This window comes from Dendrobates tinctorius, unplaced genomic scaffold, assembly GCF_039654945.1.
Source record: "Dendrobates tinctorius isolate UK_male_01 unplaced genomic scaffold, ASM3965494v1 ptg000196l, whole genome shotgun sequence".
NCBI lineage: Eukaryota > Metazoa > Chordata > Amphibia > Anura > Dendrobatidae > Dendrobates > Dendrobates tinctorius.
The window spans coordinates 26,419,490-26,432,263 of NW_027361863.1; the positions used below are offsets into that span (position 1 = coordinate 26,419,490).

Below are 12,774 nucleotides of genomic sequence, written 5' to 3' on the forward strand. Positions count from 1 at the left end.
GATTGGTTTGTTACGAACAGAAGAAAGTTTCAAAAATTTTGCAAATACATCGAATTTACAACGGAGTCAATAATTCTGATTGCAGCTTGATTTAGCACTTACCTGTTATATGTAGATAAAGCACAGAACTCTCTGAGCCCAGGTTGTTGTCTACTTGCACCAGGACTCTGAAGATGCCCACGCTCTGATAGATATGCTTGATCCCGTCTTCTGTGGCACTGAGGTTGGCATAGGAAGCCGCTATACCATCACCAAAGTCTACCTGAATGTTCGTTCTCTGGATATCTCCCTAGAAACAGAGAAAGGATTAAGAAAGAAGAGAAGAGGCAATGGTGGTCTTCTCGAAGGCTGCAATGACTGGTACTTCATAAGAGGACCTGGTCAGAATGGTGGTGGGAAAAGTGGAGTGAAACCTGCTAGGACTTGGAGAGACTGGAGAATCCACCAGGGATCCCTGGCTGTTTTCCGAGTGGAGAGAAAGAGAAAGGCTTAGATGCCCAGAACAAGTGGCTGCCACCATGTTCCACCAAAAAAAAACTTGGGCATTTTTACTCAGGACTGTGACCCATTAACTCTGTTGGGTTTTGTGCCAGACTAAGCTGGGCAGATGCCTTCAAGTTGGGTAGATGAGTTCAAATGTTCCTTCCCTGGAGCTCACACTGCGCCATAACTTCCCATTAAGCAGTCTGCAATGGCGGCTGAAAAAGAGAAATGTATGCAGGATGAACATGACGGAGCAAAGGGTTCCCTGCACCAGGTTTCCTGTATGAGGACTAACATGGTAATGACGCACAGCAGGAAATTCAGAACTCACAGCGCTGACTCCAATTCTCACATTGTCAGCGCATGCGCAGAGCAGTGTTTCTGAATATGGCCACATGGAAGGTTGTACTGTGCATGTGCAGAGAATCTGACAATGGTGCATGCTAGAAATCTCAGATCAGACAGATTTTCCCATTCTTTGTACATGTGCAGAACAGAGAGCTGGTAAATGCACAGAGAAATGCTGCTCTGCGCATGCGCAGAGTAGAAATTCAGAAAGGGGAAAGAGAAAAGCTGTGCTGAGCATGTGCAGATAATGTGATGATCGCCGCATGCTAGAAAACTAGAGTGGACGGCACAGCCTCAGATTTTCACATTCTTAGCCCATGTGGTGAGTACACAGAGAAAATTTGTTCTGCACACGGGCTGTCGATGTGATGAGAGGCGATTTTTAGGGATTTCAAAAGAAGAGACAGCTCTGATTCACTGAACAAGGAGACGAAAAATGCTCAGAAAAAGATGTTTTGTGCATGCGCAAAGAATGCGACATGCGTAGGATTTCAGGGGAAGGATTAGTTTAGAAAACTGTTGGATGAAATAGTCATACGCCATGTGACCCCGCCTATAGTGCGCAGAGTATCTAATTTACATATGGACAAAAGAAAGTTTTTATGGTAAATTTCTATTTCCAGGCCACCCCCTATGGCTCACCACTTATCTATATTTACAGTCACCACCCCTATGACTCGCACCTCTCTTCTTTATTTCTAGCCACCCCCTATGACTCCCACCCCTCTTTTTATTTCCAGCCCCCACCCCTGTGACTCCCACTCCTCTTCTTTATTTCTGGCCACCCCCCTATGAGTCGCACTCCTCTTATTTCCAGCCACCACCCCTATGACTCCCACCCCTCCTTTTATTTCCAGCCACCACTCCTGAGATTCCCACACCTCTTTATTTCCAGCCACCCCCCTATGACTCCCACCCCTTTTCATTTCATTATTTCCGGCGACTCCCTATGACTCCCACCCCTCTTTTTATTTCCGGCCACCACCCCTGTGACTCACACCCCTCTTCTTTATTTCTGGCCACCCCCTATGAGTCTCACCCCTCTTCTTTATTTCCAGCCACCGCCCTATGACTCCCACCCCTCTTTTTTATTTCTGGCCACCCCCTCTATGACTCCCACCCCTCTTTTTATTTACGGCCACTCCCTATGACTCTCATCCCTCTTCTTTATTTCTGGCCACCCCTTCTATGACTCCCAACCCTCTCCTTTATTTCTGGCCACCCCCTATGACTTCCAACCCTCTTTTTTATTTCCGGCCACCACCCCTATGATTCCCACCCCTCTTCTTTATTTCCAGCCACCCCCTATGACTCCCTCCCCTCTTCTTTATTTCCGGCCGCCCCCTCTATGACTCCCACCCCTCTTTTCTATTTCTGTGTTACAGTATGTTGCATCCAGGATACATTGTCACGCCCGGACCCGGCTATGTTAATGTTGCAGCAGTGCAGAGACACATTTTATATGTTTGCAGCAGAAATAATAAAGGATTTCTGTGCATGAATGTCAATGTGAAATAAGAAGTTCCCGCTTTTATTATTGGTTATGCACATGAGTTGCCAAGAATAAAACTGACTATTCTTCCCTCGGCGCCGTGTATATTAATTGGAGAGCAGATATGGGAAAAAAGAAATCTTTATTGATCATAAAAATTATGGATTTCTTCTCCGGGAACATCATTGATTATTGCAGCACCTGAAATATCCCTGAAAAAGCCAAATCATATTTTCGGAACTAACCTTTATGTTTCTTTAGTCTTAAAAGAGACAAATCTTAAAATCCTGAAATGTCAGAAAATGTTCAAAGCGGGAATAAGATCCATGTAATATTTCAAGAACCGGAGTAAAGAGCCTGAGATACTGAAATAGTGTACACGGACAATCCCCGCTACACACTAACAATCACCACTACACACCGACAATCCCAGCTACATACCAATAATCCCTGCTGTACACAGACAATCCCCGCTACACACTAACAATCCCCGCTACACACTAACAATCCCCGCTACACACTAACAATCACCACTACACACCGACAATCCCAGCTACATACCAATAATCCCCGCTGTACACGGACAATCCCCGCTACACACTAACAATTCCCGCTACAGACCAATAATCCCCACTATACACGGACAATCCCCGCTACAGAGCAATAATTCCCGGTACAGACCAATAATCCCCGCTACACACTAACAATCCCCGCTACACACGGACAATCCCCGCTACACACTAACAATCCCCGCTACAGACCAATAATCCCCGGTACACACCAACAATCCCTGCTACACACGGACAATCCCCGCTACAGACCAATAATCCCCGCTACACACTGACAATCCCCGCTACACACTAACAATCACCACTACACACCGACAATCCCAGCTACATACCAATAATCCCTGCTGTACACGGACAATCCCCGCTACACACTAACAATCCCCGCTACACACCAACAATCCCCGCTACACACTAACAATCCCCGCTACACACTAACAATCCCCGCTACACACGGACAATCCCCGCTGCACACCGACAATCACCACTACACACCGACAATCCCAGCTACAGACCAATAATCCCCGCTACACACTAACAATCCCCGCTACACACAATCCCCTCTACATACAGATGATTCCAGCTACACACTGACAATCCCCGCTACACACAATCCCCTCTACATACAGATGATTCCAGCTACACACTGACAATCCCCGCTACACACCAACAATCCCTGCTACACACCGACGATCCCTGCTACAGACCAATAATCCCCAGTACACACTAACAATCCTCGCTACACACCAACAATCCCCTCTACATACAGATGATTCCAGCTACACACTGACAATCCCCGCTACACACCGACAATCCCCGCTACACACTGACAATCCCCGCTACAGACCAACAATCCCCGCTACACACCGACGATCCCCGCTACAAACAGACGATCCCAGCTACACACCAACAATCTCTGCTACACAGGGACAATCCCCTCTACACACAGACAATTCTAGATACACACCGACAATCCCCACCACAGACGATCCCCGCTACACACCGACAATCTCCGCTAAACAGCGACTGTCAGGAATATGGCGTAATTTCTAAGTGTTCTAGTCACACATACAGAGCTCTGCTACATCTCCTTGGTTTTGTGAATGACATGCTCCAGCAACGATCCCCCTTGAAGCTCCTCCTCTCACAAGCTGCAGCCCCCTCCCTCTCCCCTGCATACAGCTGTGTAACTTGAGATGCTAGCGTGCCAGCAGCACACAGAGCAGTTTGAGAAAAAACAGGTTGAAAGCAGTTCTTGAAGCACATGGCTCTTTGTCTAGTACAGTGCTCATTTAAAGATCAAAAATAATAGCACCGATTATTGATAGAGGTGGGAAACCTACATTTCTGGCATCTGCATCATGAGAGCGACCCACTGGTTGGTTGTGAAACTTTGGCGACCAGCAGGAGCAAAGAAACCGATTTTGACCCAACTGAGCCAGCCAGCCACGGCATGTTTAGTCTCAAATGGAAGATGATGTTGTAAGCAGCCATATAACACTTCCATCGTCCCTCTACGAGCTTCCCCCCAAGAGTCCAAGAGTCATAGCCAATAGAAGGTTTTTCATAACTTTCCAAAGGGGGTGTATCCAGCCACCTGGTGAGGTCAGCACGGTGGACACCCTACATTTAAGGGGCAAATATAAAGCAGGAACAGCCATTTTGCAGGTTGTTCAGACCTGGGGGAGACAGCATATACCTTCCCTCCTGTGAACTGAATCCTGGTCCTTGGGAACTGCCCTCCCCCCACCTCCACATGGCGTTCCATTGACAGACATGCAAGGTCCTTCTTTTAATCCATGTTATTTTGTAAATGCCTATATATACTGTATCTGTCTCTCTTTGCAACATCTTTTGTACTTTTGTAAACACTGCCTATTTTTTTTGGGAGTAAAATCTATAATATTTACTATTTCTGTTTTCCTTGCTCTATAAGCTTACTTGCCACGTCCTCCGTGCAAAATTCATGCTACCTAGCGGGTTGGCTCCTGACCCAAGATTCTTATAAGAACTAGGAGCTGGTGGCAGTGAGTGTTCTGGGGATTTGGGGAGACTCTGGCAGTGATGGATGGAGGTTTCTATGGGTATTTCCAGCCTGAGACTGGGAATATTCATACCACCCTCACTGCAGCGTGCACAATAGCCAGTACACAGCAAGGCAGCCTTTCTGGCGACTACTTGTCCTAGTTGTAGTTCCCCTACTGACCTAAGGTTAAGGGGGCGCCAGACAGCTGGAAGTTCCAAACCGGAACTGGAAGATGGGATATAATAAATCCCTGATGAACTGGGGGCAACCAAACACCCCCGGTTCATGACACCGACGATCCCTGCTACACACCAACAATCCTCGCTACACACAGAAAATCCCTGCTACACACCGACAATCCCCGGTACACACCGACGATCCCCGCTACACATTGATGATCCCCTCTACACACAGACAATCCCCGCTACACACCGACAATCCTCGCTACACACAGAAAATCCCTGCTACACACCGACGATCCCTGCTACACACCAACAATCCTCGCTACACACAGAAAATCCCTGCTACACACCGACAATCCCCGGTACACACCGACGATCCCCGCTACACATCGACGATCCCCTCTACATACCGACAATCCCCGCTACACACCGACAATCCTCGCTACACACAGAAAATCCCTGCTACACACCGACGATCCCTGCTACACACCAACAATCGTCGCTACACACAGAAAATCCCTGCTACACACCGACAATCCCCGGTACACACCGACGATCCCCGCTACACATCGACGATCCCCTCTACACACCGACAATCCCCGCTACACACCGACAATCCTCGCTACACACAGAAAATCCCTGCTACACACCGACGATCCCTGCTACACACCAACAAACCTCGCTACACACAGAAAATCCCTGCTACACACCGACAATCCCCGCTAAACACCGACGATCCACGGTATATACTGACGATCCTCGCTACACACCGACAATCCCTGCTACACAACGACAATCCCCTCTACACACCGACAATCCCCGCTACACACCAACAATCCTCGCTACACACAGAAAATCCCTGCTACACACCGACAATCCCCGCTAAACACCGACGATCCTTGGTATATACTGACGATCCTCGCTACACAACGACAATCCCCGTTACACACTAACAATCCCCGCTACACACCAACAATCCCCGCTACACACTAACAATCCCCGCTACACACTAACAATCCCCGCTACACACAATCCCCTCTACATACAGATGATTCCAGCTACACACTGACAATCCCCGCTACACACAATCCCCTCTACATACAGATGATTCCAGCTACACACTGACAATCCCCGCTACACACAATCCCCTCTACATACAGATGATTCCAGCTACACACTGACAATCCCCGCTACAGACCAACAATCCCCGCTACACACCGACGATCCCCGCTACAAACAGACGATCCCAGCTACACACCAACAATCTCTGCTACACAGGGACAATCCCCTCTACACACAGACAATTCTAGATACACACCGACAATCCCCACCACAGACGATCCCCGCTACACACCGACAATCTCCGCTAAACAGCGACTGTCAGGAATATGGCGTAATTTCTAAGTGTTCTAGTCACACATACAGAGCTCTGCTACATCTCCTTGGTTTTGTGAATGACATGCTCCAGCAACGATCCCCCTTGAAGCTCCTCCTCTCACAAGCTGCAGCCCCCTCCCTCTCCCCTGCATACAGCTGTGTAACTTGAGACGCTAGCGTGCCAGCAGCACACAGAGCAGTTTGAGAAAAAACAGGTTGAAAGCAGTTCTTGAAGCACATGGCTCTTTGTCTAGTACAGTGCTCATTTAAAGATCAAAAATAATAGCACCGATTATTGATAGAGGTGGGAAACCTACATTTCTGGCATCTGCATCATGAGAGCGACCCACTGGTTGGTTGTGAAACTTTGGCGACCAGCAGGAGCAAAGAAACCGATTTTGACCCAACTGAGCCAGCCAGCCACGGCATGTTTAGTCTCAAATGGAAGATGATGTTGTAAGCAGCCATATAACACTTCCATCGTCCCTCTACGAGCTTCCCCCCAAGAGTCCAAGAGTCATAGCCAATAGAAGGTTTTTCATAACTTTCCAAAGGGGGTGTATCCAGCCACCTGGTGAGGTCAGCACGGTGGACACCCTACATTTAAGGGGCAAATATAAAGCAGGAACAGCCATTTTGCAGGTTGTTCAGACCTGGGGGAGACAGCATATACCTTCCCTCCTGTGAACTGAATCCTGGTCCTTGGGAACTGCCCTCCCCCCACCTCCACATGGCGTTCCATTGACAGACATGCAAGGTCCTTCTTTTAATCCATGTTATTTTGTAAATGCCTATATATACTGTATCTGTCTCTCTTTGCAACATCTTTTGTACTTTTGTAAACACTGCCTATTTTTTTGGGAGTAAAATCTATAATATTTACTATTTCTGTTTTCCTTGCTCTATAAGCTTACTTGCCACGTCCTCCGTGCAAAATTCATGCTACCTAGCGGGTTGGCTCCTGACCCAAGATTCTTATAAGAACTAGGAGCTGGTGGCAGTGAGTGTTCTGGGGATTTGGGGAGACTCTGGCAGTGATGGATGGAGGTTTCTATGGGTATTTCCAGCCTGAGACTGGGAATATTCATACCACCCTCACTGCAGCGTGCACAATAGCCAGTACACAGCAAGGCAGCCTTTCTGGCGACTACTTGTCCTAGTTGTAGTTCCCCTACTGACCTAAGGTTAAGGGGGCGCCAGACAGCTGGAAGTTCCAAACCGGAACTGGAAGATGGGATATAATAAATCCCTGATGAACTGGGGGCAACCAAACACCCCCGGTTCATGACACCGACGATCCCTGCTACACACCAACAATCCTCGCTACACACAGAAAATCCCTGCTACACACCGACAATCCCCGGTACACACCGACGATCCCCGCTACACATCGACGATCCCCTCTACATACCGACAATCCCCGCTACACACCGACAATCCTCGCTACACACAGAAAATCCCTGCTACACACCAACAATCCCTGCTACACACCAACAATCCTCGCTACACACGGAAAATCCCTGCTACACACCGACAATCCCCGGTACACACCGACGATCCCCGCTACACATCGACGATCCCCTCTACACAGTGACAATCCCCGCTACACACGACAATCCTCGCTACACACAGAAAATCCCTGCTACACACCGACGATCCCTGCTACACACCAACAAACCTCGCTACACACAGAAAATCCCTGCTACACACCGACAATCCCCGCTAAACACCGACGATCCCCGGTATATACTGACGATCCTCGCTACACACCGACAATCCCCGCTACACAACGACAATCCCCTCTACACACCGACAATCCCCGCTACACACCAACAATCCTCGCTACACACAGAAAATCCCTGCTACACACCGACAATCCCCGCTAAACACCGACGATCCTTGGTATATACTGACGATCCTCGCTACACACCGACAATCCCCGCTACACACCGACAATCCCCGCTACACACCGACAATCCCCGCTACACACCGACAATCTCCTGTACCCCAAGTGTCAGAGTCATTATACTGTACCCCAAGTGTCAGCGTCATTATCCTGCACCCCCAGTGTCAGTGTCATTATCCTGCACCCCCAGTGTCAGTGTCATTATCCTGTACCCCGAGTGTCAGTGTCATTATCCTGTACCCCCAGTGTCAGTGTCATTATCCTGCACCCCCAGTGTCAGTGTCATTATCCTGCACCCCGAGTGTCAGTATCATTATCCTGTACCCCGAGTGTCAGTGTCATTATCCTGTACCCCCAGTGTCAATGTCATTATCCTGTATCCCGAGTGTCAGTGTCATTATCCTGTACCCCGAGTGTCAGCGTCATTATCCTGTACCCTGAGTGTCAGCGTCATTATCCTGTACCCCCAGTGTCAGCGTCATTATCCTGTACCCCCAGTGTCAGTGTCATTATCTTTTTTCCCGAGTGTCAGTGTCATTATCCTGTACCCCGAGTGTCAGCGTCATTATCCTGTACCCCGAGTGTCAGCGTCATTATCCTGTTCTCCGAGTGTCAGTGTCATTATCCTGTACCCCGAGTGTCAGTGTCATTATCCTGTACCCCGAGTGTCAGCGTCATTATGCTGTACTCCAAGTGTCAGTGTCATTATCCTGTATTCCGAGTGTCAGTGTCATTATCCTGCACCCCGAGTGTCAGTGTCATTATCCTGTACCCCCAGTGTCAGTGTCTTTATCCTGTACCCCGAGTGTCAGCGTCATTATCCTGTACCCCAAGTGTTAGTGTCATTATCCTGTACCACGAGTGTCAGTGTCATTATCCTGTACCACGAGTGTCAGTGTCATTATCCTGTACCCCCAGTGTCAGTGTCATTATCCTGTACCGCCAGTGTCAGCGTCATTATACTGTACCCCAAGTGTCAGTGTCATTATCCTGTACCACGAGTGTCAGTGTCATTATCCTGTACCCCAAGTGTCAGTGTCATTATCCTGTACCCCAAGTGTCAGTGTCATTATCCTGTACCCCCAGTGTCAGTGTCATTATCCTGTACCCCAAGTGTCAGTGTCATTATCCTGTACCCCAAGTGTCAGCGTCATTATCCTGTACCCCCAGTGTCAGCGTCATTATCCTGTACCCCAAGGTCAGTGTCATTATCCTGTACGACGAGTGTCAGTGTCATTATCCTGTACCCCCAGTGTCAGTGTCATTATCCTGTACCCCAAGTGTCAGCGTCATTATCCTGTACCCCGAGTGTCAGCGTCATTATCCTGCACCCGAGTGTCAGTCTTATTATCCCGTACCCCCCAGTGTCAGTGTCATTATCCTGTACCCCGAGTGTCAGCGTCATTATCCTGTACCCCGAGTGTCAGTGTCATTATCCTGTACCCCCAGTGTCAGTGTCATTATCCTGTACCCCGAGTGTCAGTGTCATTATCCAGTACCCCGAGTGTCAGTGTCATTATCCTGTACCCCGAGTGTCAGTGTCATTATCCTGTACCCCCAGTGTCAGTGTCATTATCCTGTACCCCGAGTGTCAGCGTCATTATCCTGTACCCCCAGTGTCAGTGTCATTATCCTGTACCCCCAGTGTCAGTGTCATTATCCTGTACCCCGAGTGTCAGTGTCATTATCCTGTACCCCGAGTGTCAGTCTCATTATCCCGTACCCCCAGTGTCAGCGTCATTATCCTGTACTCCCAGTGTCAGCGTCATTATCCTGTACCCCAAGTGTCAGCGTCATTATCCTGTACCCAGAGTGTCAGCGTCATTATCCTGTACCCCGAGTGTCAGCGTCATTATCCTGTACCCCGAGTATCAGCGTCATTATCCTGTACCCCGAGTGTCAGTGTCATTATCCTGTACCCCCAGTGTCAGCGTCATTATCCTGTACCCCAAGTGTCAGCGTCATTATCCTGTACCCCCAGTGTCAGCGTCATTATCCTGTACCCCAAGTGTCAGTGTAATTATCCTGTACCCCCAGTGTCAGTGTCATTATCCTGTACCCCCAGTGTCAGCGCCATTATCCTGTACCCCCAGTGTCAGCGCCATTATCCTGTACCCCCAGTGTCAGCGTCATTGTCCTGTACCCCGAGTGTCAGTGTCATTATCCTGTACCCCCAGTGTCAGTGTCATTATCCTGTACCCCCAGTGTCAGTGTCATTATCCTGTACCCCGAGTGTCAGCGTCATTATCCTGTACCCCGAGTGTCAGCGTCATTATCCTGTACCCCCAGTGTCAGCGTCATTATCCTGTACCCCCAGTGTCAGCGTCATTATCCTGTACCCCGAGTGTCAGCGTCATTATCCTGTACCCCGAGTGTCAGTGTCATTATCCTGTACCCCGAGTGTCAGTGTCATTATCCTGTACCCCGAGTGTCAGTGTCATTATCCTGTACCCCGAGTGTCAGTGTCATTATCCTGTACCCCCAGTGTCAGTGTCATTATCCTGTTCCCCGCATGTCAGTGTCATTATCCTTTACCCCTTGTGTCAGTGTCATTATCCTGTACCCCCAGTGTCAGTGTCATTATCCTGTATCCCCAGTGTCAGTGTCATTATCCTGTACCCCGCGTGTCAGTGTCATTATCCTGTACCCCCAGTGTCAGTGTCATTATCCTGTACCCCCAGTGTCAGTGTCATTATCCTGTACCCCGCGTGTCAGTGTCATTATCCTGTACCCCCAGTGTCAGTGTCATTATCCTGTACCCCCAGTGTCAGCGCCATTATCCTGTACCCCCAGTGTCAGCGCCATTATCCTGTACCCCCAGTGTCAGCATCATTATCCTGTACTCCCAGTGTCAGCGTCATTATCCTGTACCCCCAGTGTCAGCGTCATTGTCCTGTACCCCCAGTGTCAGTGTCATTATCCTGTACCCCAAGTGTCAGTGTCATTATCCTGTACCCCCAGTGTCAGCGTCATTATCCTGTACCCCCAGTGTCAGCGTCATTATCCTGTACCCCGAGTGTCAGCGTCATTATCCTGTACCCCGAGTGTCAGTGTCATTATCCTGTACCCCGAGTGTCAGTGTCATTATCCTGTACCCCGAGTGTCAGTGTCATTTTCCTGTACCCCGAGTGTCAGTGTCATTATCCTGTACCCCCAGTGTCAGTGTCATTATCCTGTACCCCAAGTGTCAGTGTCATTATCCTGTACCCCGCGTGTCAGTGTCATTATCCTGTACTCCCAGTGTCAGTGTCATCATCCTGTACCCCCAGTGTCAGTGTCATTATCCTGTACCCCGCGTGTCAGTGTCATTATCCTGTACCCCGCGTGTCAGTGTCATTATCCTGTACCCCCAGTGTCAGTGTCATTATCCTGTACCCCCAGTGTCAGTGTCATTATCCTGTACCCCGCGTGTCAGTGTCATTATCCTGTACCCCCAGTGTCAGTGTCATTATCCTGTACCCCCAGTGTCAGTGTCATTCTGCACCCCGAGTGTCAGCGTCATTATCCTGCACCCCGAGTGTCAGCGTCATTATCCTGCACCCCGAGTGTCAGCGTCATTATCCTGTACCCCGAGTGTCAGCGTCATTATCCTGTACCCCCAGTGTCAGCGTCATTATCCTGTACCACGAGTGTCAGCGTCATTATCCTGTACCCCGAGTGTCAGCGTCATTATCCTGTACCCCGAGTGTCAGCGTCATTATCCTGTACCCCCAGTGTCAGTGTCATTATCCTGTACCCCGAGTGTCAGTGTCATTATCCTGTACCCCGAGTGTCAGTGTCATTATCCTGTACCCCCAGTGTCAGTGTCATTATCCTGCACTCCGAGTGTCAGTGTCATTATCCTGCACCCCGAGTGTCAGTGTCATTATCCTGTACCCCCAATGTCAGTGTCATTATCCTGTACCCCCAGTGTCAGTGTCATTATCCTGTACCCCGAGTGTCCGTGTCATTATCCTGTACCCCAAGAGTCAGTGTCATTATCCTGTACCCCAAGAGTCAGTGTCATTATCCTGTACCCCGAGTGTCAGTGTCATTATCATGTATCCCCAGTGTCAGTGTCATTATCCTGCACCCCGAGTGTCAGTGTCATTATCCTGTACCCCCAGTGTCAGTGTCATTATCCTGTACCCCGAGTGTCAGTATCATTATCCTGTACCCCCAGTGTCAGTGTCATTATTCTGTACCCCGAGTGTCAGTGTCATTATCCTGTACCCCTAGTGTCAGTGTCATTATCCTGTACCCCGAGTGTCAGTGTCATTATCCTGTACCCCTAGTGTCAGTGTCATTATCCTGTACCCCCAGTGTCAGTGTCATTATCCTGTACCCCCAGTGTTAGTGTCATTATCCTGTACCCCTAGTGTCAGTGTCATTATCCTGTACCCCCAGTGTCAGTG

General features: G+C 49.1%; 1 protein-coding gene across 10 annotated transcripts in view; it reads right to left on the reverse strand.

The window, feature by feature from the left end:
• Positions 1 to 12,774, reverse strand: part of SORCS1 (sortilin related VPS10 domain containing receptor 1) — a 955,194-nt gene that overhangs the window by 125,940 nt on the left and 816,480 nt on the right. For all 10 annotated transcript variants that reach the window (XM_073553077.1, XM_073553078.1, XM_073553082.1 and 7 more), the window contains exon 19: positions 103 to 289. In XM_073553077.1, the coding sequence (XP_073409178.1) occupies positions 103 to 289 (187 nt within the window). The remainder of the gene's footprint in view (positions 1 to 102; positions 290 to 12,774) is intronic.